The sequence below is a fragment of the Oenanthe melanoleuca genome, chromosome 10, assembly GCF_029582105.1.
Source record: "Oenanthe melanoleuca isolate GR-GAL-2019-014 chromosome 10, OMel1.0, whole genome shotgun sequence".
NCBI lineage: Eukaryota > Metazoa > Chordata > Aves > Passeriformes > Muscicapidae > Oenanthe > Oenanthe melanoleuca.
The window spans coordinates 12,436,292-12,464,261 of record NC_079344.1 but is presented as its reverse complement, the minus strand read 5'-3'; the positions used below and the strand labels follow the sequence as shown (position 1 = coordinate 12,464,261).

The 27,970-nt window shown below is 40.9% G+C and overlaps 1 protein-coding gene across 2 annotated transcripts in view; it reads right to left on the bottom strand.

Annotated features, from left to right (window-relative positions):
• Positions 1–4,777: 4,777 nt before the first annotated feature.
• MCTP2 (multiple C2 and transmembrane domain containing 2) overlaps positions 4,778–27,970 on the bottom strand; it is a 116,815-nt gene continuing 93,622 nt past the window's right edge. For both annotated transcript variants that reach the window (XM_056499993.1, XM_056499994.1), the window contains 6 exons: positions 27,427–27,549; positions 24,598–24,639; positions 14,658–14,767; positions 12,208–12,317; positions 9,782–9,879; positions 4,778–7,582 (listed from right to left, as the gene is read on the bottom strand). In XM_056499993.1, the coding sequence (XP_056355968.1) occupies positions 7,514–7,582; positions 9,782–9,879; positions 12,208–12,317; positions 14,658–14,767; positions 24,598–24,639; positions 27,427–27,549 (552 nt within the window). In that variant the 3' untranslated portion in view covers positions 4,778–7,513. The remainder of the gene's footprint in view (positions 7,583–9,781; positions 9,880–12,207; positions 12,318–14,657; positions 14,768–24,597; positions 24,640–27,426; positions 27,550–27,970) is intronic.

The following is a 27,970-nucleotide window of genomic DNA, read 5'->3' as shown; positions in this document are numbered from 1 at the left end:
TGGCTGCCTGACAGGAGCTGCATCACATCATGCTCTGGGCACAGGCACCTTCTGCTGGTTTGTGATGCAGTAAAACTCACATAGTTTGGGTCTTGATGGGCCTAAATTAAAGTACTTCCTCTCTCCTGTCGTGCATCTGGGCATGGGGTCTCCTAATCCTAACACTAGCAGAATCATTTCCATGAACACTGTGTTACTGTGAGGAATCCTCTTTCAGGGCATCACCATCCTCTCACCATTAGGGACACCTAGTTTATCAGCAGCAAATCTGGCCACTCTTTATCCCTTTATCATAGAGTTTTGAAGACTGATCCAAAGCCTTTGAGCTCCACAGGCATTTGATTTCAGTGCACTTCAGGTGCAGCTCATGAGCACCAATAAGCAGTGCAAGTGCAAAACATCAAGTGTTCATTGCTTTTTCATGTAGAGAAGGGGTGATGTTTGCCTACAGGAATCCTGACACTGCTTCTACTCCCTGAAAGGAATCTACTTTTTCCCTGTGCTTTAGAGAGGGCAAACACACTCTCACCAGCACAGCTGAGGAAGTTGTTTCCATTTTTGATGATGCTGGATCAGAAGGACAAGCCACTCAGCTGTTTAAGAGGAAGGGGGAAAGAAGACCTTCACTTTCCCTATGCCTCATCCACTCTTGGACATTCCCACTCTGTTTACAGAAACTCTCCAGAAGCTTCTGTCTCAGCACACAGTGTTCTCACACAGCCCACAGCTCCTATGGATCATGGGAGGGTGGTACAACCAGTTTGCCACACAAGCAGAACAAAATGTAAAAACAATGCAAAGGAAAGTGGACAGCTGAGACTAGGAAAGCCTAAATCAAATAATCCAGGATGCTTTTTAGCCATATACTTGCCCTGTGACCATGGGCAAATGCTCCTCCAGGAAATGGCTCGAATTTCTCCACTTGCCCTCTGTCCTTCTGATCAGAATACCAAAATCTTCAGGGTAGCACCTGAAAGTCACTCATTGTGTTTGGATCTCAACGCTCAATTGTTTAATAAACCCATTTAACTGTAATCTCAAGTGCAAAGCCTGAAATGCAAATACCTTTTTCAAAAACATATTTTGAAGTAACAGTCACACATGGCTATGGAAAGATGATGATAATTGTGACTGCTTACATCAAATGGTATTGCCCAAATTGGTATCATATCCTACTCCAAAGGTCTGCACAGAAGCATCTGGGCCATCACAGCAGAGTTAAAAACAAGCCCATCGAAAATGGATAAACAATTAAAAATGTATTGAAAGAAAAAAGAAAAAGAGAAATCATTCCTAATTAATTCTAGTGCCCTGTACAACCCCAGACTATTTGTAATCCTACAGGGAACATCTTTATTGATCTGGGGGACGCTGCAGCAGACTTCTGATGCTTATCTCAGCATAAAAATAGGCTCTTGTGATGAGCAGTGATTTAATTACATGACAATCACTGCTAACAATGCATGGCGAATACCAAAAATATGCAGAGCAAGAGTGGCAGTGATAAATGCAAGGGAATGGCATTGACTTTCAGTAAAGTCGTCTATTGCCAGAGCTGGAGGGAGACTTCACCCCCCTCCCAGCCCTTCTTCTGAGGCTGTAGCTGCTGTGTGGTTTCAGATACTCTGGGATGAGCCGACCACGGGCAGACAGAAGATGGAGGGAGAAAGCAGACAGCCATGATCAAAGCAAAATTTAGCACACAAATCACTGAATCTAACAGGCTTTTTTTGTCTGTAGGAACATATGCTCTTTCCACTGTGCATCTCCTCTTGAAAATGAGGATGAGAGATATTTACTTTGGGAGGTGGCAGTACTGAGCAAGTGAAAAATACATGGTTTTGTTGTGCAGATTCAGGCCCATAAAATCAGTGGCCCTATGTGACAGTGAGAGACCAAAAACCAGCCAAATACCATGTGCCACATACAGTAGCTAGGATAGAACTAGCAGCATTTGCTCAAGAAACAGAAATAATTTGGTTTATCTTCATGTGATCTCATTGAAAAAAAAATACCAGAGTATAAACAAAGAGTAGTGTCACTAAGACACTCCCCCTTATATTCACTTACCAGTACTGAGGGTGAAAATAAAGTATTCACCAGCATCTTTGAAGGCACTGTAACATTGCTGGTGAGCAGCTTTGCACTGTCCTGAAGGCATTTGGATCCTCTGGAACTGAGGATTGGAGGCTGATTGTGCATTTGGAAGTGGCAGGCCCAAGCCCTTAGGTTTTATCACCTTCAGTTTGTAGATGACAGTTCAACATTTAATGTTTTATCCCACCGTGAGAGCAACTTATCAAAATACAGAGATCAAGAGCAAAAAATTCATTTTTTTTTGTCTGCTGAAAGTGTGATCACAACAAATCCAGCACAGAGGAGAGATCCCCAGCTAAGCAGCCCCTAGGTTCCCTGGGGAACCATTCTCTACCATACCCATCCATCTATGCCCCAAACCACTGAGGGCCAGGCCTTATTCTTCCTTCTTGGACTGAAAGCCACTCTTTAAATGTGCTGGCTGAGCCATCCTAGCAGACAATGTTTAAGAGTGGGAGGCAAAATCTGTCGACCATCTAAACCTGGTTGGCTCTGTAAGACCCAGAACCAGATGTATCTGCCCAGCCCATGAGACTGTCCTACCTTCCTTCTGCAAGACTTTAGAAGGCTGGCTGCACTAGGACATCAGCACAAATGTCTTCCAGCTCTCACTTTCTTGCCCTGCAAGAGGCACAGCATCCTGTTCAGCCAGGGGGGAGTTTGCAGGTGTTCAATCCAACACGCAGGAACCGACTGGCAACGTTCATTCACATAAAACTTAACAAGAACCACCAGCCCTCAGGTTAAAGCCACACTGAGGATTTGAACTCGTGCCTGCCCAGGTGCTGGTGCAAATACTGAGACCTGGAGCCATCTCCTGCTTCCCCATGCTCAGTTTCATGGTTTATGTCAGATGAGCACGTCTTCCATGCAAAACAAAGTGACCCTCTAAATTCCCTTAAAATGCTGTGATGCTTTCAGTCAAAGCATCACAGAGAAAAGTAAATTAAAAATGCTATGATGTCAAGACACTTTTTTTTTCCCTCCAACACTATTTCTAAATGCTGGTGAATATTTACATTAATCATAAATATACCCTTCGCTCATATATTCCTTGAATTACTCAATTACTGCTGAGGGTCTTTCCCTCTGATAAACTCTCAGGCAGATATTTGTCCCAAAATCATATTTCACCTGGCTTAATTTACCCAAATTCAAGAATGATTGTCTATCTGCAACAACCCAACAATAATTTGGAGTATCTCAGCTTCCTTCTGAGTTGGTAACTGTTGGGATGCAGAGGAGCAGGTATTCTTATCAAGCCTCTGTGAGATTTACAGGGATAGATGCACCAGGGCCCTGACACATGCAGCTTTAAAGATAAAACAACAGACAATATTAAAATCAGAACAGGATTCACTGCTAACACATGCCATAGCTAACATTTCCAAAACAGTCTATCAGCTCAGTTAAAGGATGGAAAATCTAAAGGTTAAGGTTTGAAGGTATTTTGTCAGTTTTTTAATTATGGTATCAGAGAAGCCAAATTCCTTCCTGGTGTGAACCTACTGGTCTGATAGAAAAATAACTCCAGTTCCACTTGTGGTAGTGCCTGCAGAATCAGGCCCTCCAAATTAAAAATATAAAATAAAATGTAGCCCCATAGAGAGCACAGGAAATTAAATGGCAAGGCTCTGTTTTCTAGTGGGACAGCCCTGCTCAGGGAGTTGTTGTACCCTTTCCCCAGGCAGGGAATTAGCAGCAGCCAGTTTAATTTCTCAGGGACAAGCAGTTTCCCTTTCCCATGGTGCTGGTCTGCTGGGCAGGGCTCTCCAGGGGGATCCCTGGGCAGGACAAAGCCTGGGCTCTCCTTCTGTCTGGGGGGCTCAGGAGGAGACTGAGGGGAAGCAGAGCTGTGGCTGAAGGTTAAAATCTGGAGCTTTTAAAGCAGAGAAAAAGGAAAGGTGTGTGGCACTTCCAGCTGTGCTTTACTCAGTTATTTGCTCGCTTCCCACAAGGTGTGTTCCAGTGATTGACTTTTACTAACAATGATCCACAGAGAAGCCAAGTCCTCAGTCTTATTTGTGAATATTCCAAAAACCTAAACCTTCAGCAGCACCTTATGTTTGGACAAATGTGAGCAAATATTGCATTTGCACATACATGTCAAACCCAGTTATCTGCATGCTGTTGAGTTAGTGGACATGCTCCACATTCCCATATCCCCATGGTTCTACAATCCCAAAGACCCAACATTAGACTGGAACTTCTGAAATGGTTCTGGTCTTAGAGACCTTAAACTACAAGTGCCCTGAAACAAGTACCTTGAAGTAAAAATGTAAGCTTTTAATTTCTATGCTATATACAGAATAGATTAAAAATGTAAAAACTGATAATTTGCACAGGGAAATGGACACAGAGAGGTAGCCTTGCTTTACGAATCGCACAACAAATCTGAATATAGTGTTTGATAAGTGGAGTGTGAAGAAACATAACCCTTCTTTCCTTTAAGTAGAAACTAGGAAACTAGAGTTGTAGGCAGGTGAGATGAGACTTTACCTCATTTCCTGCTGCAGCAGGAGATGCACTTACACTCCTTACTCCAAGCAAACTCCAGTGTGACTTGTTACACTGCACTGCCAAGAGATGTCCTTGCTTACCTAGTCAGATACTAAATAATATAGCACAGCATTTTGCAAAAATGTGAAACATATCTCCTAATCCAGACAAATTAAAAGCATCATCTTAACCTCAAATATTTATTGTATTTCAAACAGCATTTATCAAAACAAAGAGCTCATCACAACTTATATAGGTACTGGACCATCCAAACCCCTTCATTTGGTATATCTCCAGCATAACAATTAACACAAATTATTCTAAAACCCAACATATCTACACAAAATAAAAAATAAAATAAAAGAAGAATAAGAAGAAAAAGATATCACCCTGTCTCCTGAACAGAAATCAGTTCCACGTGGAAAAACCTAAAGAAAAACCCCTCAAACTACAAAAGTATCAATCTGAGTTTCTGAATAAATAAACAGTTTTTCCCGCAGTTGAATGTTTTCACTCAAATCAACAATCAGATCCCACACGCCTGCTTAAACATGCCTGACTTTGGTCCTTACAAAATGACAAGATTACAGTATGATAAACCAGATGATAGTTTTAAGCGAGACAATGAGGCATTGTTTACAGAGAAGATTGAGAAACTGGTTTAACAAAAGGGTTCCGTGGACGTCTATTGTATGTACAAGAAGGAGATTTACTGGAGATTTTGTAATTTCTACAAGGCTCTTTCCAACCAGCTTCATTAAGTTGAAGTAAATCAAATCATGCAGAGATCTGGCTCAGCCAGAGAGACATGCCGGGAAAGATACAAAATGAAGAAGAACAGACGCGAGATGATAAGCTTTAGAATCTTTGGCATTTTTCATAAACATTTTCAAGGTTTTTTAAATCTGTATATTCACCCATTTTCCCCCACACATTCGCCTATAAATACATTATACATGTACTCTTTATACACAACTCTGTATATGCATGGGTACACAAGCACACGTGCAAACAAAGAGGCATTTTTGTGGCTTTTTAAACCAGGATAATCTTTCCTCAATCCTTCCATTTGCAGCTACACACAGCTTTGCATGAGCAAAATACATTCTTTAGCCAATCAAGTATATGAAAATGTGCCTGTCCTTATTCAAAGGCACAGTGGGACTTCGAAAAATAAACTTATGAAAAACTACTGAATCGAGCTAATAACCCAGTGGAAGATAGTCTGCTGTTAGTTTTCCTTCTTCAAATTCCTGGAACAGGCCCACAAGCTTGTGCTATGGAACCACAAACAACTCCATCTGGATCACCAATCCATAAGCAAGGTTTTAACCATTTTACCTTTTATTAGATGACTTTCAAAGCCATTTTTTCTTTTTTTGTTGGTTTTTTTTTTTTTTTTTTTTTTTTTTTTTTTTTTTGGTTGATTTCTTTTTGGTTTGGGTTTGTTTTTTTTTCCAAAAAGAATCCTGTCTCTCAGGTTTCTGTATTTCTTTGTGTACTGTCAACTGCCCCAGGGAATGCTGGTGGTAATCCCTGCCTGGGAATCATAAGCAACAACTCCAGCTCTCATGCTACCAATGACTTGTGGTGACAAATCACTCCCAAAATGTCCCACAGCATCTAAAGGACCAAGAGCTGCAGTATCACCAATATTAAGCAGGTTTTACATGTGATTCTGTGTTTTAGCTTCCCCAGTCAAACAGCCTGACTAATGCTGGTTTTCTGAAACACATAAAGCAAATGCACAATTGCTAAAAGATTGGTAAGTAAGCAAGAAATCACATTCTTCACAGAACACAAAATGGGGTCCTTTCTTCTGTCCTTCCATTGCTGTTTCCACTTGACTTCACTTTTGGGTCCTCTCCTTGTGAACCACCAGGAAAGAGTGCAAGAAGACATCAGTGGTGGACCAAAGCCTGCACACTATTGCACAACCACTTCTTTGGGCACGTGCTCTCCTTCTGCACAAGCACTTGTTTCTTTAAGGCTATAAAGTGTTTTTGCTTTTTTTTCCTCTTGGATCTGTAGTGTTGACCCCTCTGGATTTAGACAGGAAAACAACAGCTATGCTGAAAATATCTGATGAGATGGAATTATAAAAGGCAAGCCAACAGAGTCTTTTCAGGTCACTGAGTTAGCCTTTTCTCTTAATCCTTTCATGGCATAAGGTTTTCATGCATCCATTGCCAGCAATGGATCTCCAATGATTCCAGTATACAAAGAGTTAACCACAGGCTGGGCTTTTAAAAAAAAAGGAGGAAAAAAAGAAAAAGAAAAAGAAAAACCCACAAGTGCTGGATGAAATATTGAGATACTGTTGGAGCTCCTAGCTCTTTCTGCTAATTATGATAAAAAACTTTTTAAAATGTACACTGCTTGAACAGAAGATGGGTATCAAAGACTCGTTAATTCAGAGCTTAAACCTTTCTAGGCACAGTGATTTAACTCAGAAAAGAATAGCTTTCATATCTTAATGTAAATCTGTTGGATATGTTAAAAACTGGTTCAGAGCATCTCCTCACATCAGCTCAGCTGATCTGCTACACTAAGCAGAATTATCTCTTCCTACATAACACAGGGAGTGCTGCCACATCCAGCCTTGTCTCTGCAATCAAAGGGGAGGAAAAAAAAAGAGAAAAATAAAAGGTGCAGTTGCACCATCCTCTCCCATTCTCCTCCCTATCCCACAAACTAATTCACGCTTCACCTTGCTCTTTTTTTGGGATTCCACGCCAAAAAGACAACCCAGAAAAGAAAGCCAAGGCAGGCGTTTATCAAAAACCACATCTTCCAAGCAGGAGAAAGTCGGTGGCAGTGGCTCTGGCGTTGTTCTGAAGCGAGGAGGAGGGGAGGGGAGCTGTGTGTGCACGCCTGTGCAGGGAGGGAGGCGCTGCATTCCCAGCCCTGCTGCATCCTACAGCGTGCTCCTCTTCTTCCTGATGGGGCTGGAGCTGCTGGATGGCTTCAATTCGGCGTGCTGCACCTGGAAAAACAAACAGGCATGACGTCTGCACTTAGGTAACTCTAGCTCGCTGCAGCGTGTGCTAATGGCTCCCCCAGGACAAGCCCAGGGAAACCAAGGAAGGTTCAAAAGTAATGAATCATTTTCTAAACACAGGAACATGGGGGATTAATTGCAGGAAGGATTTGAGAAGTCATGCATCATTTCTTGAAACAAAAATATTAAAAGCAGATTTTTCTAATGAGATACATGGGGTTCTACCTGATTTCAGCAATCTTTTGGGTTTGTTTTGGTTTGGGAGTTGTTTTTCTTATCTTTGTGGCATTAACCTATTAGTTTAATAAACTTCTCTCAGGAGTCTCAATTCAAGTGGATCCCAATAGACAGTAAGATCACAGTTGTCAAAACCATATACAGACCCTGAGATCCTGAAATACTTAATAATTTCAGAAAAGGAAAGTATTCTCCCAAACAGAACTTGGACAAAGCTACCTCCACCTTTCAAACCAAATTCATGCACAATGTAATGATTAAAACATATGTGGCAAACTGTGAAGGATGGTGTAACCTCTAAATTGTCTGTTGTGCGAGACAAAAGTATTCCCACTGAAATCATGGGGAAAATCTGGCTGAACACGCCACCTTTTTCACTCCTCCTCTGTCTTCTGTCCAACATGTGGTTGTAAATGGGTACTGTACAGGCAGGAATAATTTCTAATTCACTGCAGCACTCCAGTGAAATGCTGATGCATTGATAGCCCATAAAACAAAGCAGACAGAGGGGCTTTGGAGCTTCCATGGATGACTTGTCCCTTAAGTGTGTGGCTGTCACTATTTTCAGCACTAGTGGAAAACTCCCAAGGTTTGTCCCATCCAAGGAACTTTTATCATTCCTCCCATAGAAAATGGTGATCATTTTCCTTGGAGAGCTCAAATGATCCCAGTATGATAGAAACCACTCAAGGAAATGTTGTAAGTGTAAATGTTAAATAAAGCATAAATAGAAATGCAGCTTATCTTTAAACATAAACACTTAAAGGGCATATGCAAACCATCACTGCAAATCCAGTGGCCTCTACAAGAGCAATGACAACAAATAAAAATACACTGAAACTTAATGGCTCTATGAATGCTCCTGCTTATCCTTTTTCCTCCCACCAGTCCATGGTGAGATCTTCCCAGTTATTAGTGCTGCCACCAACCAGTCTGGTGGCCTCTTGAGATAAATGTCACCAGAAGCTTTTTCCAACCCTGCTTCAACACTGCATGTGAGCAATTCAGTTTCTGTCTCTAACAGTATAAAGTCACTACAGTTGAGATTGTAATTCTCTCATTCCCAGTGAGCAGCACCTCACAGGGAAAGTGTCACAATTCACAGAGAAAGGCACAATGTCAGAGGAATCCTGGGCATCAGGATCAGGGCCTGGGGACACAGATTCCAGTTAGTTAAAACAAAAGAAAGAACCCTTTATATTGTGTGGCTTCATTACCCAGCAAGACTATTTTCCCTCCTCCAAGAGAAATAAACAGATCTTGACGTTCAAAAGGATTTTTAGTTCAAATAATTTCCAGGAAGATAGGAGAGATTGCTGAAGACAATGTTGCTGTTTCAAAGAAATGGGAGAAGACACAAGACTGAAACTGAGGGAGGATAGATTCTGGTTAGATTAAAAGTTATAATTCCATAATGGTAGAAGATTGATCTGATCTACTGTAGAGTATTTTAAACACATTTCAGGGTTTTCTTTAAAGAAAAAGATGAGCAGGGCATTGTCCAAAGGAGGCCTGGAGCTCAAGCACAATGTCACAGAAATAATTCCCCCCCTCCCATTCCTCCCCCTATCTTGAGAAAAAGGAGAATTCAGCAAATCCTTTTGGATGGTTATCTCTATCAAAGAGACTATTTTTCTCCTCCCTCTGTACAAATACCTGAGCAGAAAGGTGACAAAAACCATAGCTCAGTAACCACGCTGAGTGATTTTCCAGATCATTTTTAAGTAGGTCTTTTCAGGATAATTTTTCTGCAATCATTTTATCCTTCTGACAAAGGATTTTGTCTCCCCTCTCTTCTAACACTCTCTCCCCCTCCCTCTGTGGATTTTCCCCAGATTCCTTATCGCTGTTATTCAAAAGTCTTTGGCATTGTGTTCCCCATCGGAGCGCCCAGCCGCTCTCAGTGTCACTCCTTGCCTCTGTTGGCTCTGGCCATTCATTACTTACCTTTTGAACATCAGATGGTACCCTGGAGAGGAAATCTAGTAGCTCATTATTGTCGATGGCATAGGGATTTCTAAGCTTCTTAGTAAATTTATTTATGCCTAGAACAAAACAAAAAAAAATAAAAATAAAGGCAAACAAAATAATACGACCCTTTTCTACTCCCTCCCTCTAAATTTGTTCAGGCAAGGTGAAAAAGGGAAAGGGAATTCACAAGTAAAAATTAGTGTGAAAACATTGCCTCAGACTTAAAGCCACACACATGTTCCCTGTCATGTGGAATCACTCACAAGTGCTTCCTGGAGGAAGTAGGGGACATTATTGATAGAGGTGTTTCTCTACTTTTGGGATCATGTGTTGCCAACAACGTGGTGAAAATCAATTGAAGCATGAATTCATCCTGGGGGATACTATAGGGACAACACACACATAGAAAACCAAGTATGCTGCTAAATCTGCTACCTTACAAACTGAAAATAATTGAGAAAAAGGCTTTTTTTCCTTCCATCTCTTCAGAAAATGAAAGCTTCCCTTCCCATCCCTCATGGCCTATCCCCTTTTTGCAGAGCCACATTTGCCCAACTGCCCATATTATGATGCTGTGGGACACTGTAAAACCTTATCACAAGGTTTACTTTACTTTGATCTTTGTGTGAATAATTAGACTTATTAACTGCAGCAATAGCAGTCCATCTCCATGGACTTAGTCAGGCTTCAGTTGGCAGAGGTGGTCTCTGGTCTGGACAGAAGATCCATGAGAGTTTTATGTTCATATTACTGTGAAGTTCATAAGGTCTTCTCTTGCCTCTCTTAAGGTCTTATAGGTGAAGGAAATCAGCTAACCCATTTTCAAGAATAGCAAAAAATTCAAATGTGGTTGCCTCTGAGGATCATAATACAGCATTCAATTCCATCATGCCCCTGTCCAAAATCTCATAGTGCTTTCCCTGAAAGTGATTTCAAATGTGATGGCTGCTCCAGCCTTCTCCTCTGCCTGAAATGTACCTGCTTCACATCTGAGATTCAGCTTTTCAGCCATATACTTGTAGCAAAATGACAACACAATTTTCTGTGTACCTGATTTTTAAAAAACAGAAAATACCATAAGGTCTTTTGAGGCCTTGCCACAGGGTAGTTGTTTAACATGTATCATATTTGAAGGCCCTGTCACTCTAGATGATGTTGAATGGATGTATAGTTTTCATGTACTCACCATGTCTTCCATACAAGAACAACAATATTTTGTTACTGAACTTTTTACTCCCAGCAATTTCTCCCCTTTCCTTTTGCCCTTTCTTTTGTTTGATTTAATTCTTTATTTCTTTGTTGCTGTTGCCCAAGAATGGCTTTTTTTTTAATGCCACCTTCTCATTCCCTCCCTTTCCTACATCCAAGACAGCAGCTGATGGCTGAGCCCCAGGGGTGACAGGGGGTCCCTACAACTCAGAGCCACATCAGGGCTGAGCTTCTGCAGGTCACTGAGGATTTACCTGCACATCCTTATACCCTAAGGCTGAGATAAAAGTTAGCACCCTAAACGAGACAGGAGGTCATCTGGAGATGTAGGAAGTCTTCAGCAGCTGGAATCATAGAATGGTTGGGGTTGGAAGGTGTCCCAATGACCATCTCCCAGTGACCAATCCAACCCCCTGCCACAGGCAGGACACCTTCCACTATCCCAGGTTGTTCCAAGCCCTGTCCAACCTGGCTTTGGACATTCCAGGGATGGAGCATCCACAGCTCCTCTGGGCACCTGTGCCAGAGCCTCATCACCCTCACATGAAGAATTTCTTCCTCATATCTAATCTAAACCTGTCCTCTTTCTGTTTAAAGCCTTAGTTCTATGCCCTTGAATGCCATTTCCTATGAAAGATGATCTCACATTTCTTCATAAATTCATCAGGAAAGTTTTACTTTTTAAAAGCTTCTCTTTTAGTTCATTATGTATCTTCACACAAATACTTTCTGAGCCATGACCAAAGGAGATGCTCAGCATGTCCCACTGGGGACAGCCTGTCCTGACTGCCAGGATACTCAGACCCAAAATGCTCCCAGGGCCCCAAATCTACATAGTCCAGCTCTGCAAACACATCTTGTCCACTTCCTACCATTTCCCAGCTGGAGGGCTCCAGCACCAGGAAACTAATTACTTTCCTGCAGAAGAATAATAACACTGAAAGTAGCTTATCTAGGCTAATGCTCTTCTTGTGGTGCTGTTGGAAACTTATAAAGAACCCTAAGAAAAGCAAATTATCGGATAACCCAGGGGGAAGAAATGGTAATTTTAAGAAGTTCATAGCATCTTTATTCACCTCTAAGCAACAGCACTTATTTGTCTGTGTAACAGGTCGTTTAAAGCTGGTTTGATTTCACTCTGTAGACATATATTGTATTTATCTCATACAAATGAGACACGGTGGAGTACTTACCCCAGATTAAAACAATGTACCTCAGTGGTATAAAATACAAAATAACTGTTGCTGCTGCCAGGACCAAGCAGGCCAGGACAGAGAGGAAAGGCACCGTCCAGTTGAATGTGCTGTAAGGAAAAAACACAATCCCTCTCAACATTTCTGTTGGACACTCTTTGTGCTCTGCTGCCCAATAATAATTTAATGACCTCTTTGCAGTGCTCAGATATGCTGTAAATTGCAGACCCTTTGGAAGGTGGATAAGCAGATTCCTACATCTGGATGTTATAATGGATTAAGGGAGATATCTGAGAGACAGATATCGTGATAAGGAAAGAGAAGAGGAGCCCTGGGGAGCTCACTGAAGTTGTTAGGCATGTAAGTGAGTTGTTTTTGTTTCTTCTTCTGTGTGTCACACTTGTTACACATCTCTGCTCGCCAGTCATCTCTCCATTATTCATGAGCAGATTATCTGATCTGGAGACTGGGCTGAGCCAGCTCCACTGGGCCACACTGGAGATGACATGAGATGTGTGTCCAGTGCACAACCCAGGGTGGCAGGTAGCCAGTCAGCCCCAACAAATAACTTGCACTGGATTAATTATGATGCCAAACAAGGGCAGCTCAAGTAATAATCTCTCTGTATAACATTGGACCATAATATTCTATATGAATCTGTCTACATATATACAAATGTTCTCCTATATCTTTACATTTTCAGCAATTCTTTACTACACTGAATATAGGAGGCTGGCTGGGATAACCTGTAATAAGCCAGCAGCAGCCCAAGTTTCTGCATTCCAACAATCCACATCAGATTTTTCCCAAGAGGAGCACTCTGGAAAGGCTCAGCTACTACAGCATTTCAGACTTTGGCCACATTGTAGTGAAAAATAGGATTTTATTTCACTCAGACCTCTCATCTGCAAGTCAATGATGGACTGAAGGTGAGAAGCCACTGCTAACACATCTTGGAGATCACTTTGTCCCCCTGTGCCCTTGTAAGACATAACCCTATGCCCTGCACCAAATGTTGAGAGTCCTGGGCTACAAGGATGCCCATTAGTCCACAGGTGGATTTATGGATCTGGGCATCTCTGCTTCACACAATCTGCCTGCTAACTTCATCATATCACAATGATGGGGAGTAGGAAGAAGAGAGAATGAATCTGGACTATAAAATAAGACAAACTTCCCTTGACAGATAAAATTAATAGGACGCTTCAAGAATTGCATTTAAGCTTCAATAGACATATTAAATATTAAGTAAAAATAGGTGGGAGAGGATCCATCATTATCAATCAATGTAGCTTAAGTTAAAGCAAAAAAAAAAATAAAAAATAGCAAAACAGCTCAATTGAGTTAAACTATGAAAACTCCCTATGATTGTGTAACTGGAGTGACAGACGGAAACTGTAGCACAATTCAGTCTGTCACTTACAAAAAAAACTTTGATAGCAATTTTTAATGGCACATCACTGCTGAGCTACAACAGAATTCTTCTGAAATTACATCGGGCGTCCACATTCATACCCAACGTGTTCTTTAAGGCCATTGTTACCAAAATGAATGCAAGAATTAATAGTGTTTGAGTGCTTTGAGTCTTCCTGCCACGCAGCTGGGCAGAACAGTGCCCTGTTCATAGACTGGAAGACATCTCTGGGCCACTTCCACCCCAGCTGGGGTGGCCAAAGGGGCACCACAGCACATGTGGTCGCTGTATTTTTAGCTTGAACCCAGCTCCTCATTAAAGTGAGGCTCGGTCACAAACCATCACTTTGTGCTCAAAACAGACAACAATATGGATCAATTAAGCTCCAATAAAGACTGAGTTGTAAAAAAGGTTTGTGTGTGTTTGTGTGTGGGATTTTTTTTATTTTTTTTTTTTTTTAGGCTCTTCACCTCCCTCCTTTGTAAGGTCAGGAATACCCTCTGTGCCTCCCCCCCTTGCCATGAGACCCTGAAAAACCCCTTTGGGCTTCCTTGTGGCACCAGCAGGAAGCAGACAGCTCAAAATGGTAAAGACAGAAGAAGATCAATGTGTTGGCCAGGGACACAGTGACTGCAACCCCCACGGCCAGGTCAGGATGGGGAGGGCGTGGGAAAGGCAGCACTGACCATCAGTACCCACTTTCTGTGATGGGACTGGAAAAAATGCCTCATTTATCTGTGCCCACGTCTTCAGGCAGCATCTGTGGCATCCATGAATCCCCACCCCATCACAAACAAGCAAGACCAGAAATTCAGGCAAACATGGAAGCTACATCAGTAAAGAACACTGCTTCTCCTCTTCTCTGTGCTCTGCAAAGGTTGTTTCTTTTTTTAATAAAAGACTGTAGGAGGAAAAGCAGTGGTGGGACTGGCCAGCTTGTCCTGCTGCACTTTTGGAGCAAGACAATTACTCCACCTTGATCCCCTTGGTTCTTCTGTTCAAATCATGGTCAAGCAAGAATAAAATTATTACTTACTTTTTAATCCTCTCTCCAAACGATGCTATTTCTTCCAGGATGCTTTGAACAGCTATGATGATCTCTTGGACCATGTGGATTCTCTCAATTAGCCCCTTTTTTTCAGATTCCTAATCAAAAGAAACCAGAAAACCACACATTTTAATAATTTGCTGGGATGTTCACAGACATATGATGAAACTAAGATTTCCAGCACTGCTGATCCACCCATGACCTCAAGTATTTCACTGAGGGAAGGACAGAACAAACACTCTGGGTTCATCACAAAGAACTAACGTTATTTGTATAGATCCCTTTTTTCTTCCTTTTGCTGAACACATGGGCAGAGGTTTCTTCATCTTCTAACACAATTTGACTGCAGGATCTCAACCAGGATTTCACACAATTGGATGCCAAAGCACAAGAGGTGCTGAGCACCCCTGGTGTGGAGTGCTGGCTGCTCAGAGAACAAAAATATTCTTGTGCAGAACTTCTAAATATCACTTTTCTGAGCTTTGTAGGCTTCCCACAGCCATGCTGATTTGTGTATATAAATCAGCAGCAAGATAGTGAATGCAATATTTTTTGAGCATTCTATATACAGAGATTTATTCTTTTACTGGGGGGGAAAGAAAAGGATCAAAAGAAAAAAATGTCATTTTCCCTTTACAGCGGCCATCTCAACTTCATTTCTTACAGCTTATTTTAGGCAACAACACTACAGGACTTTACTACACATGTGCAGAAATAAAAAGGAAGCACAGAATGAATTAAAAATCAAAATTACTTAAATCAGGCTTGAAAACCAGTGTACAATTATCAGCATTCAGCATTTCTTTGCCAGCAATCTAACACACATACAGGCATGCAAATTGGCGTGGTTGCAGATATTCTAGCAAGAAATCAGCAAAACATTCACTTATTACAAAATGCAGAGCCCTGGACACTGATTTTACATCACATTTAGACACTTAAAAAATCAGTCCAATTTAGGGAAAAAAAAAAAAACACCCAACAAAAAACAAACCAATAAAACATTTTGAGCTGTGTTTTAACCAATCTGTTCCCAAAGAGGGGAGATGATGGTAAGGAGCATTTTGTATCCCTGCTCTCCATGGCCCACACCAGCCAAGGCAGAGAAAAGGGTGGGTGGGAATGAGCCAGGGCCAGAGACTTTTGCAACAACACTGCTGCAATTCTGCCTCTGTGTTGTCATCCACATTATTCCTCCATGCAGGACAGGGTCAGAGGCTATTTAAAATCACACTGGGCCACAGAGGTGAGGGCTCCTGTTCCAGATTTTGGCACCACCATGGGAGAGGGTCTGTGTGGGGCTGAGACAGGGCATCACTCTGCAGAGGGAGCTGGAATAACCTGTGACCCATCCTTGGATGCTGAGAGGCAGGCATGGGAATGCAGCCCTTACACCACTTTGAATTACTTACTGCCCATTTCTCTCCCCAGCAATTTTTGAGTTTAAAAAGCCAGCCAAAACCACCATGGAGTTATCAAGCTCCAGACATTTGAATATTTGCCTTTAGGTTGCAAGTCAGTGCACAATGAATAGAAGCAGCATTTTAAATAATCACACATTTGGGTGTGAAAATGAGTATTTTTACATTAATAAAACAACCAACAAAAATGAAACCCTTGGGGTGTGAAATAACCCCAGAACAAAATAAATAAATAAATAGTCAGTTTATGTGAAAATAGCACCAAAAAGTCATTTTCACACAGCTCCAGTTATAATCTCGTTAGGCTCAAATGTAAATGACACACTGAAATTATATTTAACTATTTCCTCACTGGGATGGTACAACAGTCCTTTAGCCATAGCTGGCTTTTTTTCCACCAAACTTGGAAGCAGCTTGGGGAGCAGCTCATGGAAAACCAGACAGTGGGAATTTCATTCTGTCCAAATTCAGGCAGAGGGGTACAGAAACCACTTAAATTAAGTGATATTGCAAGGCAAGCCTACTCTTGCTGCCCAGAGCTGCAAGGCAGATCATCTGCCAGCTCTGTCTGCATCATGCTGACTTCATTTACACGTCCTCATGGAGCTCAGAGATGTGGTGATAATGCAGTTTAACCAACACAACACAACTCCTGCTGCAGCCACGAAGCAGAGCCAGACAATAAACCAGAAACTGCCAGTCCCTAAATTATGACAACTGCTCATGCTCACCTGGCTGCATGCTAAAATCACCCCTGGGCAACAGTGCTTTCAATTTCTGATGCAAAATATGGCCAAGCAATGTAAGGGCAGAGACACACTGGGATTAGAAAACCTTGTAAATAAAATCAGTTATTGGAGAGAAATATAGGCTGCAACTGTGTGTATGCACAGCGTGCAAAATTGTGAGAAAATCCTGGGAATTTGTCAATGTTGTTTCTTTGCTATTGTTGTTTTTGTTCTGGAAACCTGCAGTCTAAACACAGGGACAGGATTATTAGGTCACTGGTTAAGCAACAGAGAAGTAGACAAAAGAAGTAAAAGAAATGGGATTTTCCAAATTATTTAGGTTTTGGAGTGTTGTTTATGCTTTGTGAAGCAGCACCTCACAAAGCACTGCCAGAAGCAGTAGGAGTCCATCAGGATGACATTCACTGGAGCCTATTTATTAGTAAATGGGTAACTGTCATAGAGAAATCTATATTTGAGCACTACCATGTTCGTGGAAAATGTAAAAAAGAATCCAAGTACATCTTCCACTAAACACACTTCCTCATCTGTGCATGGTGCCACCACCCAGACAATTCTTCTCCATCCTCTTCAGGTGTCATTCCTTTCTGATTTCTTTTGGACTCAATGTATTATACTGCTTCAAAACTGGATTTGGATACCAATAGTTTAAGATCACAGCTCAGACGCTTTTGCATGAATTGAAAATGAAATATCCTGCCTGTTTCTGGCATTATTTCCCTAAAACCAGTCGTGATAACTTCCATTAATTCAAGGCCTATTTCTCCTTTATTTCTTAGACGATTACAGCACTGTGGGTGGACCAAAACTAGTCCTCAGCCTCTGGTAAAGAATTAACTCCATCAAAATGAATTTACAACTGAGAATTAATTATATAATCAGTGTGTTACTTCAACTCTGCCTTGCATATCCTGATTTAAGAACTCTTCATTTCTACATTAATTGCCTGAACAAAATAACAAAAGGGGGTTTACAAATGATTAAACATGTCAGGGGAGAGGGAAAAAAAGCCCAACACTAACCAAGATCCAGCAATTTCAGAAATTAAGTCTTTTGTCTCCAGCTAACACACATCAACTTGAACTCAGAAATGAAGACATCAAATCTCTGCTGTACTGGAAGATGCTCCTAGATTTTTCTGTTTCTGAAATATGTAACAGTTAAACAGGACATATAAACACACTTAAAGAGTTACCACAGCTCTGGCATCTCCCTTCCCTGGAAGGAATTTACGCTGCTTTGAGACATTCAGGGTCAGTTACAAAAGAAACCCTCACACAACCACAGCATGGAGGGGCTCCCAGTGCTGAAGACTTTAGAAGGGTGGGAATATGGGGCAGGCCAGGACAGGATGTCCTCAGCACTCACACAGCAATTCACAACGGGTGAGCTGCAACAGTCAGAGCTGGTCTTGCAAGGGAAAATCCTGAGTTATGGGGGAAGACACTGAAGGCAAAATTCTTCAATGGTCTGCTCTGGAACAAAGGCCAATGCCACCCGTTAGTGCTTCTTCTCCAGCCAAGCATCCATTACTGAATTCAAAGCTTGGATGGTGGAGATCCCCTAACTTCTTTTGATCATTTGTTTCAATGATTAATAGCTTTCATCTTTACAGAAAGCTGTTTCCTATTTTTTAAATCTATCCTTCAGATATTTTTCCTCTGGATACATCCAAGCCAGCAAGCGACGCTCCAAACGCACAGACAATTTTTGCTGTTGTTCTCTAAGTGTATTTCTGATGTATACTGCAAATATCATATGCACACAACGAAAAGTTAGGCTTGAAGCCATGGGTAAGTTCGACATAATACTTGCTCACTTGGATTTCATAGAAAACACTTGCAGAGAAAAATCTTGCATGCAACTTTCAAACAAGTGGTATTCATCAGCAGATTTCTGGCGTGCCAAGGGAAACTCAATATATAAAGCTGAGGAACACTTGGGGGCAAAGATGTGGAAAAGGGGAGGAGAAAACATAAATATGGATTAATGCAAAAGGAGGAAGAAAACAGGGTACAGGCAGCTCAGTCAGGAATGAAAATCCTGAATATCTTCAGGGATTGGAAGAATTAGTCTGCCTAGCCCTGGGCTGGCCTAACTTCCAGGATTAGCTTTCTTACAGTAGCTGTCTCATTATGCTACTGCTGCTACAAGCACATTAGGGCAGTGTTTTACCAGCATTTATCTAATGTACCAGTTATTAATTCTTCAGTGTATTAGCAACAAACAAGATTGATGGAAAGGGAAAAGAAAGGAAAATAGCTCAGGCATGCATTCTTTTTCCCTCCACTATTATTCTGCTTTAAAAAAAATCCAACAAAACATGCTGTAGTTATTTAGAGAAAAGCAGAGCTAGCCAAAGTTGGATTTAATTTGCAACTTGCTCTCTGCTGGACTACAAAACTCCGATCTTACAAAACCTGTGCCAAACATCATCTTAGGGCCAAAATACTCGTCCATGAAGAACTTCTGAAACCAAAAGGATTTTATGGGGTATCAACAGCAGTCCACTGGCCTCCATGGTCTGCAGAGAACACGTTGCTCACAGTCTAGCAGCAGAATGAAGCTCTTGTGGGAGGTGGCAGCCATGGAGTGACAGACACTCTCCTGGTAGCTAAAATGAATTCCAGGCTGAGCTCTGCAAACAGTCACCACAGCAACCTTGAACTTGCTCCTGCCTTGGGTGGATTGCTGAGAGGAGCCCAGCAATCTGCCTTGCTGAGTCACTGCCCTGCCCTGTGCTGCAGAGTCTGCTAGGAGAGCTCCTCTGCACTTCCAGGAGGATGGGCACGCCGAGGGGACGGCTGCCAAACTCTGAGCAACTGCCTCGTGCAGTCCTGAAACTGTGCATCACAGGATCTTTTTGTTTATTAACACCATGCTGCAAATGTGCCTGCCTGTGGAAATTCAGCGAATCTGAGCGCACTTGAAATAATTACCAAATAGAGGAAATGCAACACATACAGGTCAATTTATGCTCTCAGTTAAAAAGGTGTGAAATCTGGAATAATTCCACCAGAGCCAATAGAATCACTTCAGACTGGTATGAAGGAGAGCAGCGTTGGTCTTAAAAGGACACATTTGGAAAGCAATAGCACATCATCCTACAGCTCAGGCTGGGAACACTCCCTGAAGGGAAGAGGATGACCACTCCATGCCTGGTTCAGCCATGCCTGCACTTTCTCTGCTGACATTAGATGTATTTCATCCATGCACAGGAATCCAGCAAAAGTCTCCTAAGCCAAGCCCAAGAAAAATCCTATGTGAAAAACCCTAGGTCGTAATTCAGTTTATTTTTCTATGCACAGGCATGAAATGCAGGGGGCTTAAGAAGCATTTTCTGTACTTGCTCACGTTTTCATAGACTTATAAAGTAACCCAAAGTTCACTGGCATTGCCACAAGTTTTCAAGCAATATCAGCAGTCACAGTACAATAAAATACAATTCAGGTGAGGAACACAGGCTTAAAAAGCAGCAAGAATCAATCCTGAATGGAGATAAAAAGTCATCAGTCATCTTTGATTTAAAAAATGGAAAGGAAAAGAAAATAATTTTGTCAAAATAAGTGCTTTCTTCTGGAAACACATGAGACTTAAGAACAGTCACATGGTTATTAGACTAAAAACTACTGGACCATCATCTATAATCTAAGTAATGATCTTTAGCAATTTGGGGCATGGAAGAAAGAGACATCTATTCATATATCTAACCAATTCAAAATAGAATTTAACAACATTTTAAATAGTTGGAATTTTTAAGGGAGGAGAACTCCCTGAGGCTCATGTGCTCAGCCCTGTGACCTGCCTAGTGTCACTTAATATTTCTCCAGAGATTTAGAAAAGTTGCAGTGTTGGCTTTTACCTACACCTAGGTAAGTAATTCTCTCTAAGACAGAGAATTCTGGAGTGCCATAGGGCTGCTAAAATTTCTTTGTGAGGATATCTAAAACTTCTCTGCAAGAACTCCTTTTCAACTCCTCTCCCCTATCACCTCTAAACCTATGAATGGGTGGCTCATGGCACTGATGTAAGAACTGTGCCAAATTATGGGATGCCCATGGATAAGATCAGCCTGTGCAAGTAAGATTTTAACAAGAGACCATTTAACTTCCAGTTTCTTGTACAAAGAAGGCTCTCAGGAAAAGAGAAAAGTAAATCCACAGCAAGCCCTGAACTGGGTCTTTTTGCCCATAATTTTGTGGAGGACATGGATGCTCCTTGCCAATCTGAACATACCCTGTGTATCACAGGGCATTTTCAAGTCCTTACCATCATTTCTCTTCAGCAGTCTTAATGGGGGATGTTGAAATATTATATTGCAATTGTTGTATTGAAGAGAAAAAGAGAAAAACTAATGAAATTATTTATACTTCCAGGGAAGAAAACAATGAGATGATATTGTCTTGAATGACCTTTCCTAAGTATGGGGATATAGCATCTTACACAATAGACTCTTGGTTCATGTTTCAATTACTGACCTTTACTGCGGAGAAAATTAATGCAATTTTCATCGTAATCCACCCGTACAAATAAGATCCATACGGAAGGTTTCCACATGCTGAATCTAACTCAAATGGAAAATGTCAGCTGTTTGCTACTGGATGAATTTGACTTTAATTTGTTCGGCTGGAGTCTCTTTGAATTGTGTTCATAAAACTTTGTATATTTCTGGTACCTATTTTTGAAAGAGAATCTCCTGCATTAAAGGCATTGAATTTTTATTCTTTGGTGATTTTTTTCCACTTCTGGTTGTTTTTTGTTTTTTTTCCCAATACATGAGATACTAAACATTTCTTGGAAGTTGCCAAATAACTTGGCTTAAAGCCACATTAACATTTGATTCTTCCCTGTTACACTGCATAGTCAAACAGGACTACACTGGCTCACCACAGGACAGAAACTCTCCAAAGAAATCCCTGAAAAATCAACAAAAACCCCACACAGGAATTATTGTTGATTTAATTTTGTCTCTAATATTCTTCTGAATCAGTTACCAGACCTGAAAAGAGTAGTAAATTAAGTTTTGTCTGTTGTGGAGATGTAAATTTTTATTCAGACAATGGAGAAGATTCCAAGGCTCCTTCCAGTCAGGTGCTATGACACAATCATTCACAGGGTGACTGTCTGCTCTTGAAACTCTACAGTCATTATCAGAAACAGAAAATAAAAAAAAATTTAAAAACCAACAAAATAAAATGAATAGAACTGGTAAACAATCAGACAAGTTAAACTGAGTTGCATGCAGCTTGTCTATACCTTCTTACTGGCAGACCAAAGATGCTCCAGTGATGTAATTTTGAAACAATCCTTACTGAGCCTGACAGAGCCCAGAGCTGACAGGACAGAGCCTGAACCCTGTGTCCAGGATGGCACAAATCCGAGAAGGCATTTATTCATGGAAGAGCTCGTGCCAAAGGGACAGAGCACTGCTATCCTTTACAGCCCTCCACGCTGGTATGTGGGGAGGGCAGAGGGGGAAAGGATGGGGGAGTCAGCAATTAAGTCCTGTCATTTAAGACAGATAGTCTAGGTGGAGGGAGTTAATCTGCTCTTGGGTTTTTGAACTAAGTGTCTGTGTATTTATAATTTGTAAACAGTTCATCTCTTCAAGGGTGTGTTACAATTCCCAGAAGCACGGTCTGTTATGTCTAACAGGCAGCAGAACCCAGAAGGGCTCTGTGTGTGACTATTTTGATACAGCAGGATGACAGGAAACAGAAACAGTGACCTCGTACTCCACAACCCAACTAGCAGATTTCAACTTTGGGAGCTCTTGTATTAGGGAGGGAAAAAAAAATACACAGACTTCTTTTTAAAGTAGAGTTGTCTGTTTAAATGTTGACATTGCCATGAGATAGTGTCATAAAATTACATTTTTCTTACACTCCCCAGAGAGCACTGGCCACCCTCAGACTTGGAAAAGTGACTTAGAATAACCTAATGTACTTAAAGATGGAAGTCATAGGAGTGCAAGCGTGGCCCATCACTGCTGTACAGGGGTACACACAAGGCACAGTAAAGACATTAAAGCAATTCTGCACAGCACTGGACATGGGACAAATGCAGGGGCTGGCAATTGTCTCTCCTGGCAACTCTGTCATAATTCCACAGAGCCATAACAATTAGAATGAATTATGAGTTATGACTGTAATGTTGGGATGTGAAGTGTTATCATGAGAAAGCCTTCTGGGGGTGTCTACTGGGAGAGGCTTTAGCCAGTGCTACCAGCTCTCTGTGCCAGAGAGTGTGTGAAATGGAGAGAGAGGCAGCCCCCATTACAAAATGGTAGGGCCAAACCATCAACAGCTCAGCACTGACTCTCAGGAGTGTTACCAAACCTGCACGCTTACTTAAAATAAACCAAGAAGGGGAATGACAGTGAAGCTGTTTGGGGGGAGGCAAAAATCACTAAATCCATATTGAAGTGACCCAGTTGTATTTGTAGAGAGAACCAAAGTCACTGGAGTTAAATGTAGGGTAAATGTAACCTAGAATATTTTAGCATTGCAGCAATGGATCTATTGCACACCACAGGAAACAGAGGATTTGATACCTATTTAATACATTCTTACTTCTCTTTTCCCACCTCAGCACTTGCAAGGGAAAACCAGGAATATTAAAATAGAAAGAAGTAAATGGGATTGTTCCAGTGAATAAGTTACACCTTTAGGCATCACACAAATAATATTTACAGGTGTCTAGAACAAGAATAAAAATTACTGACTTTTACAGGTACACAGATGCTTTTGAAAAAGATGCAACTTTCATTTAGCAACTTCTGGTGATTTTCAGATATTGGCCCATTCAGTTGCTGAATTTTACAATGCAAAGAGTAAATTATAAATGAGAACATTTAAACAACTATTGTGTATTGCAAGAAACCTGTAATTCAGCTGGATTGCCTAAACTTCACTTTATAACTTTGATGGATTTCTAGTTGCTCATTAAAATATAACCACAGCAGAAGAGCAAGTTAAATTTAAATAACTGTTCCCATCAATTAGTCTGCTGAGCTTCAATCCCAGGGTCTGTGACTGAGCAGAGTTAAGGTGCACTTGCTAGCTGAGTTATTGATTTACCTCTTAATGATCAACAATTTCACTGTAGCATTTTTAAAACACAGAATATTCAGGAAGAGTCTTATTAACTTAGTATGCAATTTGAAAGCTTCACATCCCCTCATGAACATTTTCTTCCTAACAGCTAATGTTCCTTTGCATGCTGTTGCTCGTTAAATAATTCCTCACCTTTTAGCTTTAAAGTATTTATAGATTATCAGATCCTCCTTCACTTACTTATGTTTTTTCAAGCTGTATACATTAAGTTCTCTTAATCTTTCTTCATATGTCATGCCCTCTAATCCTTTTATCATTTGTCACTGTGGTTTGATAAACTTGGAAAAAAATCCAATGAATTTTTCACAGTGAGAAGAATGAGTAAGTATGTTCCAATAAAATAAAAAACAGGCCTTGCCAATTCCAATTCTTTCCACATTTCAGCCGCTGAACTAAAACTTTTTTTTTTTTTTTTCCCAGGCTCTGAAAGAAATGTTGAGAAAATTCTAACCAGCCCTCCACAAATCACACCAATTCTGGCCTACTGAAGTGGAAATGCCAAATTGTTTGGGGAAGGCCATTAGTAGGGAATGTCATCCAGCACTGTGAACAGCAGCAAGGGGGGATTGTACATCCCTGTGCCCATCTGTGCACCCCTGCACCCACTCACAGCCCTGCAGGTGCACATTCATGATATGCTTACCTTATCATCTTCATCCTCATCTTCATCCAAGCCCATAAGCTCCTGCAGAAACAGATGTCCATATTACAAAATATAACTCTTATTTTTCAGTGACAGGCAATGTTCAAAAAGCTTATGATACTCCCACAATGTTTCACTACACAATTTTCTCCCACTTCTATTGAAAGTCATTAAAAAATCCCACCATTTTCTCCTTTCCAAAACAGTGTTTTATATTCAAGGACCTTTCTTTTTTATGGTATTCTGAACAGAGAATGCAATACCCTATACAAATTTTAAGTCTAAATAAAGCATTAGTGGCTGTGTCCACTAATCTGAAGGCAACAGGCTTTCAAACACATTGCCAACTTTTACTATCTGTAAACAGCTTTGTTCTCAGTCTTGCAAATGAACCAACTGGTATGTCAAGGCTGAGGACTCTATACTCAACTTGCTCCATCCCCACTGCCACAATGACTGCTCCCTCCCTTTAGGGCCATTACTGAAACATTAGACTTCAGAAAACACATTAGTATGAACATAATCAATCTCACATAGAATCACAGGCAGATTTCTATGCAGCATTATTTCCTCCTTTTAACTTCTGTGCTGACAGGTAGGACAGAAAACAAAAGACCTGGCAAAGGCTTGGAATTAGGAGCACTTGGCTTTCAATTCAGGTATTTAATAAACTCAGCCTTTAACAGGGTCCTCCTGTTTTTTTCTTGGTTATTTAATAGCTACATTTGAATCTGTGTACTACAAGTTTAAATACAGCAAACATGCAAAGAATGTGAAGAATCACAATAAAAAGATGTTTTGGATTTAGGGTTTCTTAGGGGGTTGGGTGTTTCTCTTTTGGGTTTTTTTAATTTCTTTTTTTTCCCTCTGAAAAGCAGTTGCATCTAGGATGTAAAAGGTACTGGGAGTTCAGATACCCAGATTTATTCTTTGGCTCTCTGGAATACCCTGAGCAGCTGAATTAACACTGATCATGGTTTAAATTTCTATAGAAGCTCCCCATCTGTAAATCATAAAACATTTTACCAATATTCCCAAATTTAGCCTCCTGGCAAGTGGATCAGGAGTACAAGGTTAATACTGTTATTCACATTTTATAGCACAGAAATCAGAGAGAATTTGAGGTTCACTTTTTTGCAAAAGACTCTTGCTTGCATTCCTCTGTATACACAAAATGTGAGTGCTGGCACACAAAAACCAAAGGCAGTGAATATCCAGCCAAGGCCTGAAGAAGCAGAAAATAAATAAATGACTGTGTAAAAAGCATTGGTATTTTGAAGAAACCCTTTTCTCATCTGCAGGACAGATGTGACTCAGGCTAGCACCTGATTGTCTATTTTTGACCTACAGATGGTTAGAATCATAGACACACATAAAAAAGGAATCAGGTAATATTAAAGGCACTTTGACTACTTGTTCCATATGATCCCAATCCTGCAAAGCACTTTGGCAGACGTGTGATGTTGCTTATGCAAAATGCACCCCTGAATTTCATGGCATGGCATTGCTTACAGAATGTGTGACAGGAAGAGAGCCAAATTCCTGATGGACCTTTCTCTAGTATTGCCACAATTTTTAGAAACAGCCTTTCTGCAGTGTCCACCTAAATGATGCTCTGCTTAATTTTTCTGTCTTATGTGAGACTCTCTTCACCTGAACATGCAACAAACTCACCACAGGATGAAGGAAGGGGCTGAAAGGCACTCTCTGTGTATTTTTTTTTTCTGGGTAAGTTATTATTGCTATTTTTTACTGCCTTTTGTATTAAAAACAAAAACATCTGTTTGCCTGGGATTCTCCCACATGGGAAGTTCTGCTTTTCTTGATGAAATCAAGTAGTCATTGAAGACACACAGTATCTTTCTGCATTATTCTGGACTTGGCTGAAACTGGAGAAAGGCATTTCTTTTACCATGTTTTCAAATTAAGCATCCCCTAGCCTGGATAATGCAATTTCTCCTGTTTTCTAAGAATCTTTCCACTTGGGAGTGGATGAAAACTAAACCAGGAGCAAATTTTCACACTAAAAGTAATAAACCAGCTATTGACTTTTTAAATTCTAGGATATTATGCCTTTGTACGGGTGTAAGTATTATTCATGATTACCAATGTCAATCATCTTTTAATCAAAAGTTAGAAGGAAGTGCTCCTTTGACTTCCATTTCATTACTGTCTATATTTCACTTTTAAAAACAGAGTATTATGGACATTCATGAATTTACTCTCCTTTCTAGCTCTAATTACCATTGTTAAAGGCAGTGGTCAACATCAAACAATCATTTCATACCCAACAGTAGCACTTTGTCACATTTGGTGACTATTTCTGTATTTAAACCTTTCCTTCTCCCAAGTTAAAACCCAAAGGCTAAACTTCTGGGGGAAAAAAATTGTATTTTAAGAGCTGGGGGTGGGAAGGAAGAATAAAAGCTTCTTAAGACCTCAGATCACAGGACAAGGTTTAAAAGAACTACATTCTCTTTTGGATGCTATTGACTTTTCTGTGAAACATGAATCATTAGTGTGTTGTAAAGTGCAATGGCAGGAGGGGAATGGCTTTTAGGAACTTTCTGCTTTGCAAATCTTTCTTAATTCAACTTGAAAACGTTTGTAGTTATTTAATAAGTGAAATCCTCCTCCTACACACTCTCATCTTCTCCTACTACTCTGAATGGTTTATTGCTTTAATTGAATAATGAAAACGGAGAGAATTGAGGTTTCTTTTCAGTAACTTTGAAACAGAAGTGCTGCTTAGCTACGCAACCAGCTTAATGCCATTAAAACTCAGGGGTGAATCAGGGCTGCCAGAATTGTCACTGCCACTCTACTTGCCTGGGCATCCTGGGCATTATTGACCTTCCCTGTGGTGACAAGGGAGAAGTTGTATGCAAAGAGCACCAGCAAAGCCAGGGGCACCATGTACAGCTCCACGGTCCAGACAGTGACCACAAACACCTGGGAGAAACAAGTGTGGAAAGAGAAGGACATGTAAGAAAGGCTGTCAGACATTAATTATCACTGCACATTCATCCTTCAATCTCTGCTGACCTCCTTCAGGTTATTATTATTATTTTGGCAAAGGAATCTGCTCCCTCTATTCTGTGTGAGTTCATTAGGCTGCTTCTCCTCTCCTGTACCTGGGGAAGGAGAAGGTGATGAACATGAGGTCAGTCCAGGGCTTTCTCCACTCCTTCCTGGGACCCCTCTAGCCTGAAAGCCTTTTGTCCTTGCTGCTGCTGTACAACAGGTGCACTTAGAGAGGCAAACCTGCTCCACTTCATCAAACCCTGACTGCTAGGGGGTCTTTCCCAGGCTGGGGAAGAGCATTTTCCTCTCGTGCTGGAGGAGCCACAGAGCTCCCTTGTCACTCCACAGG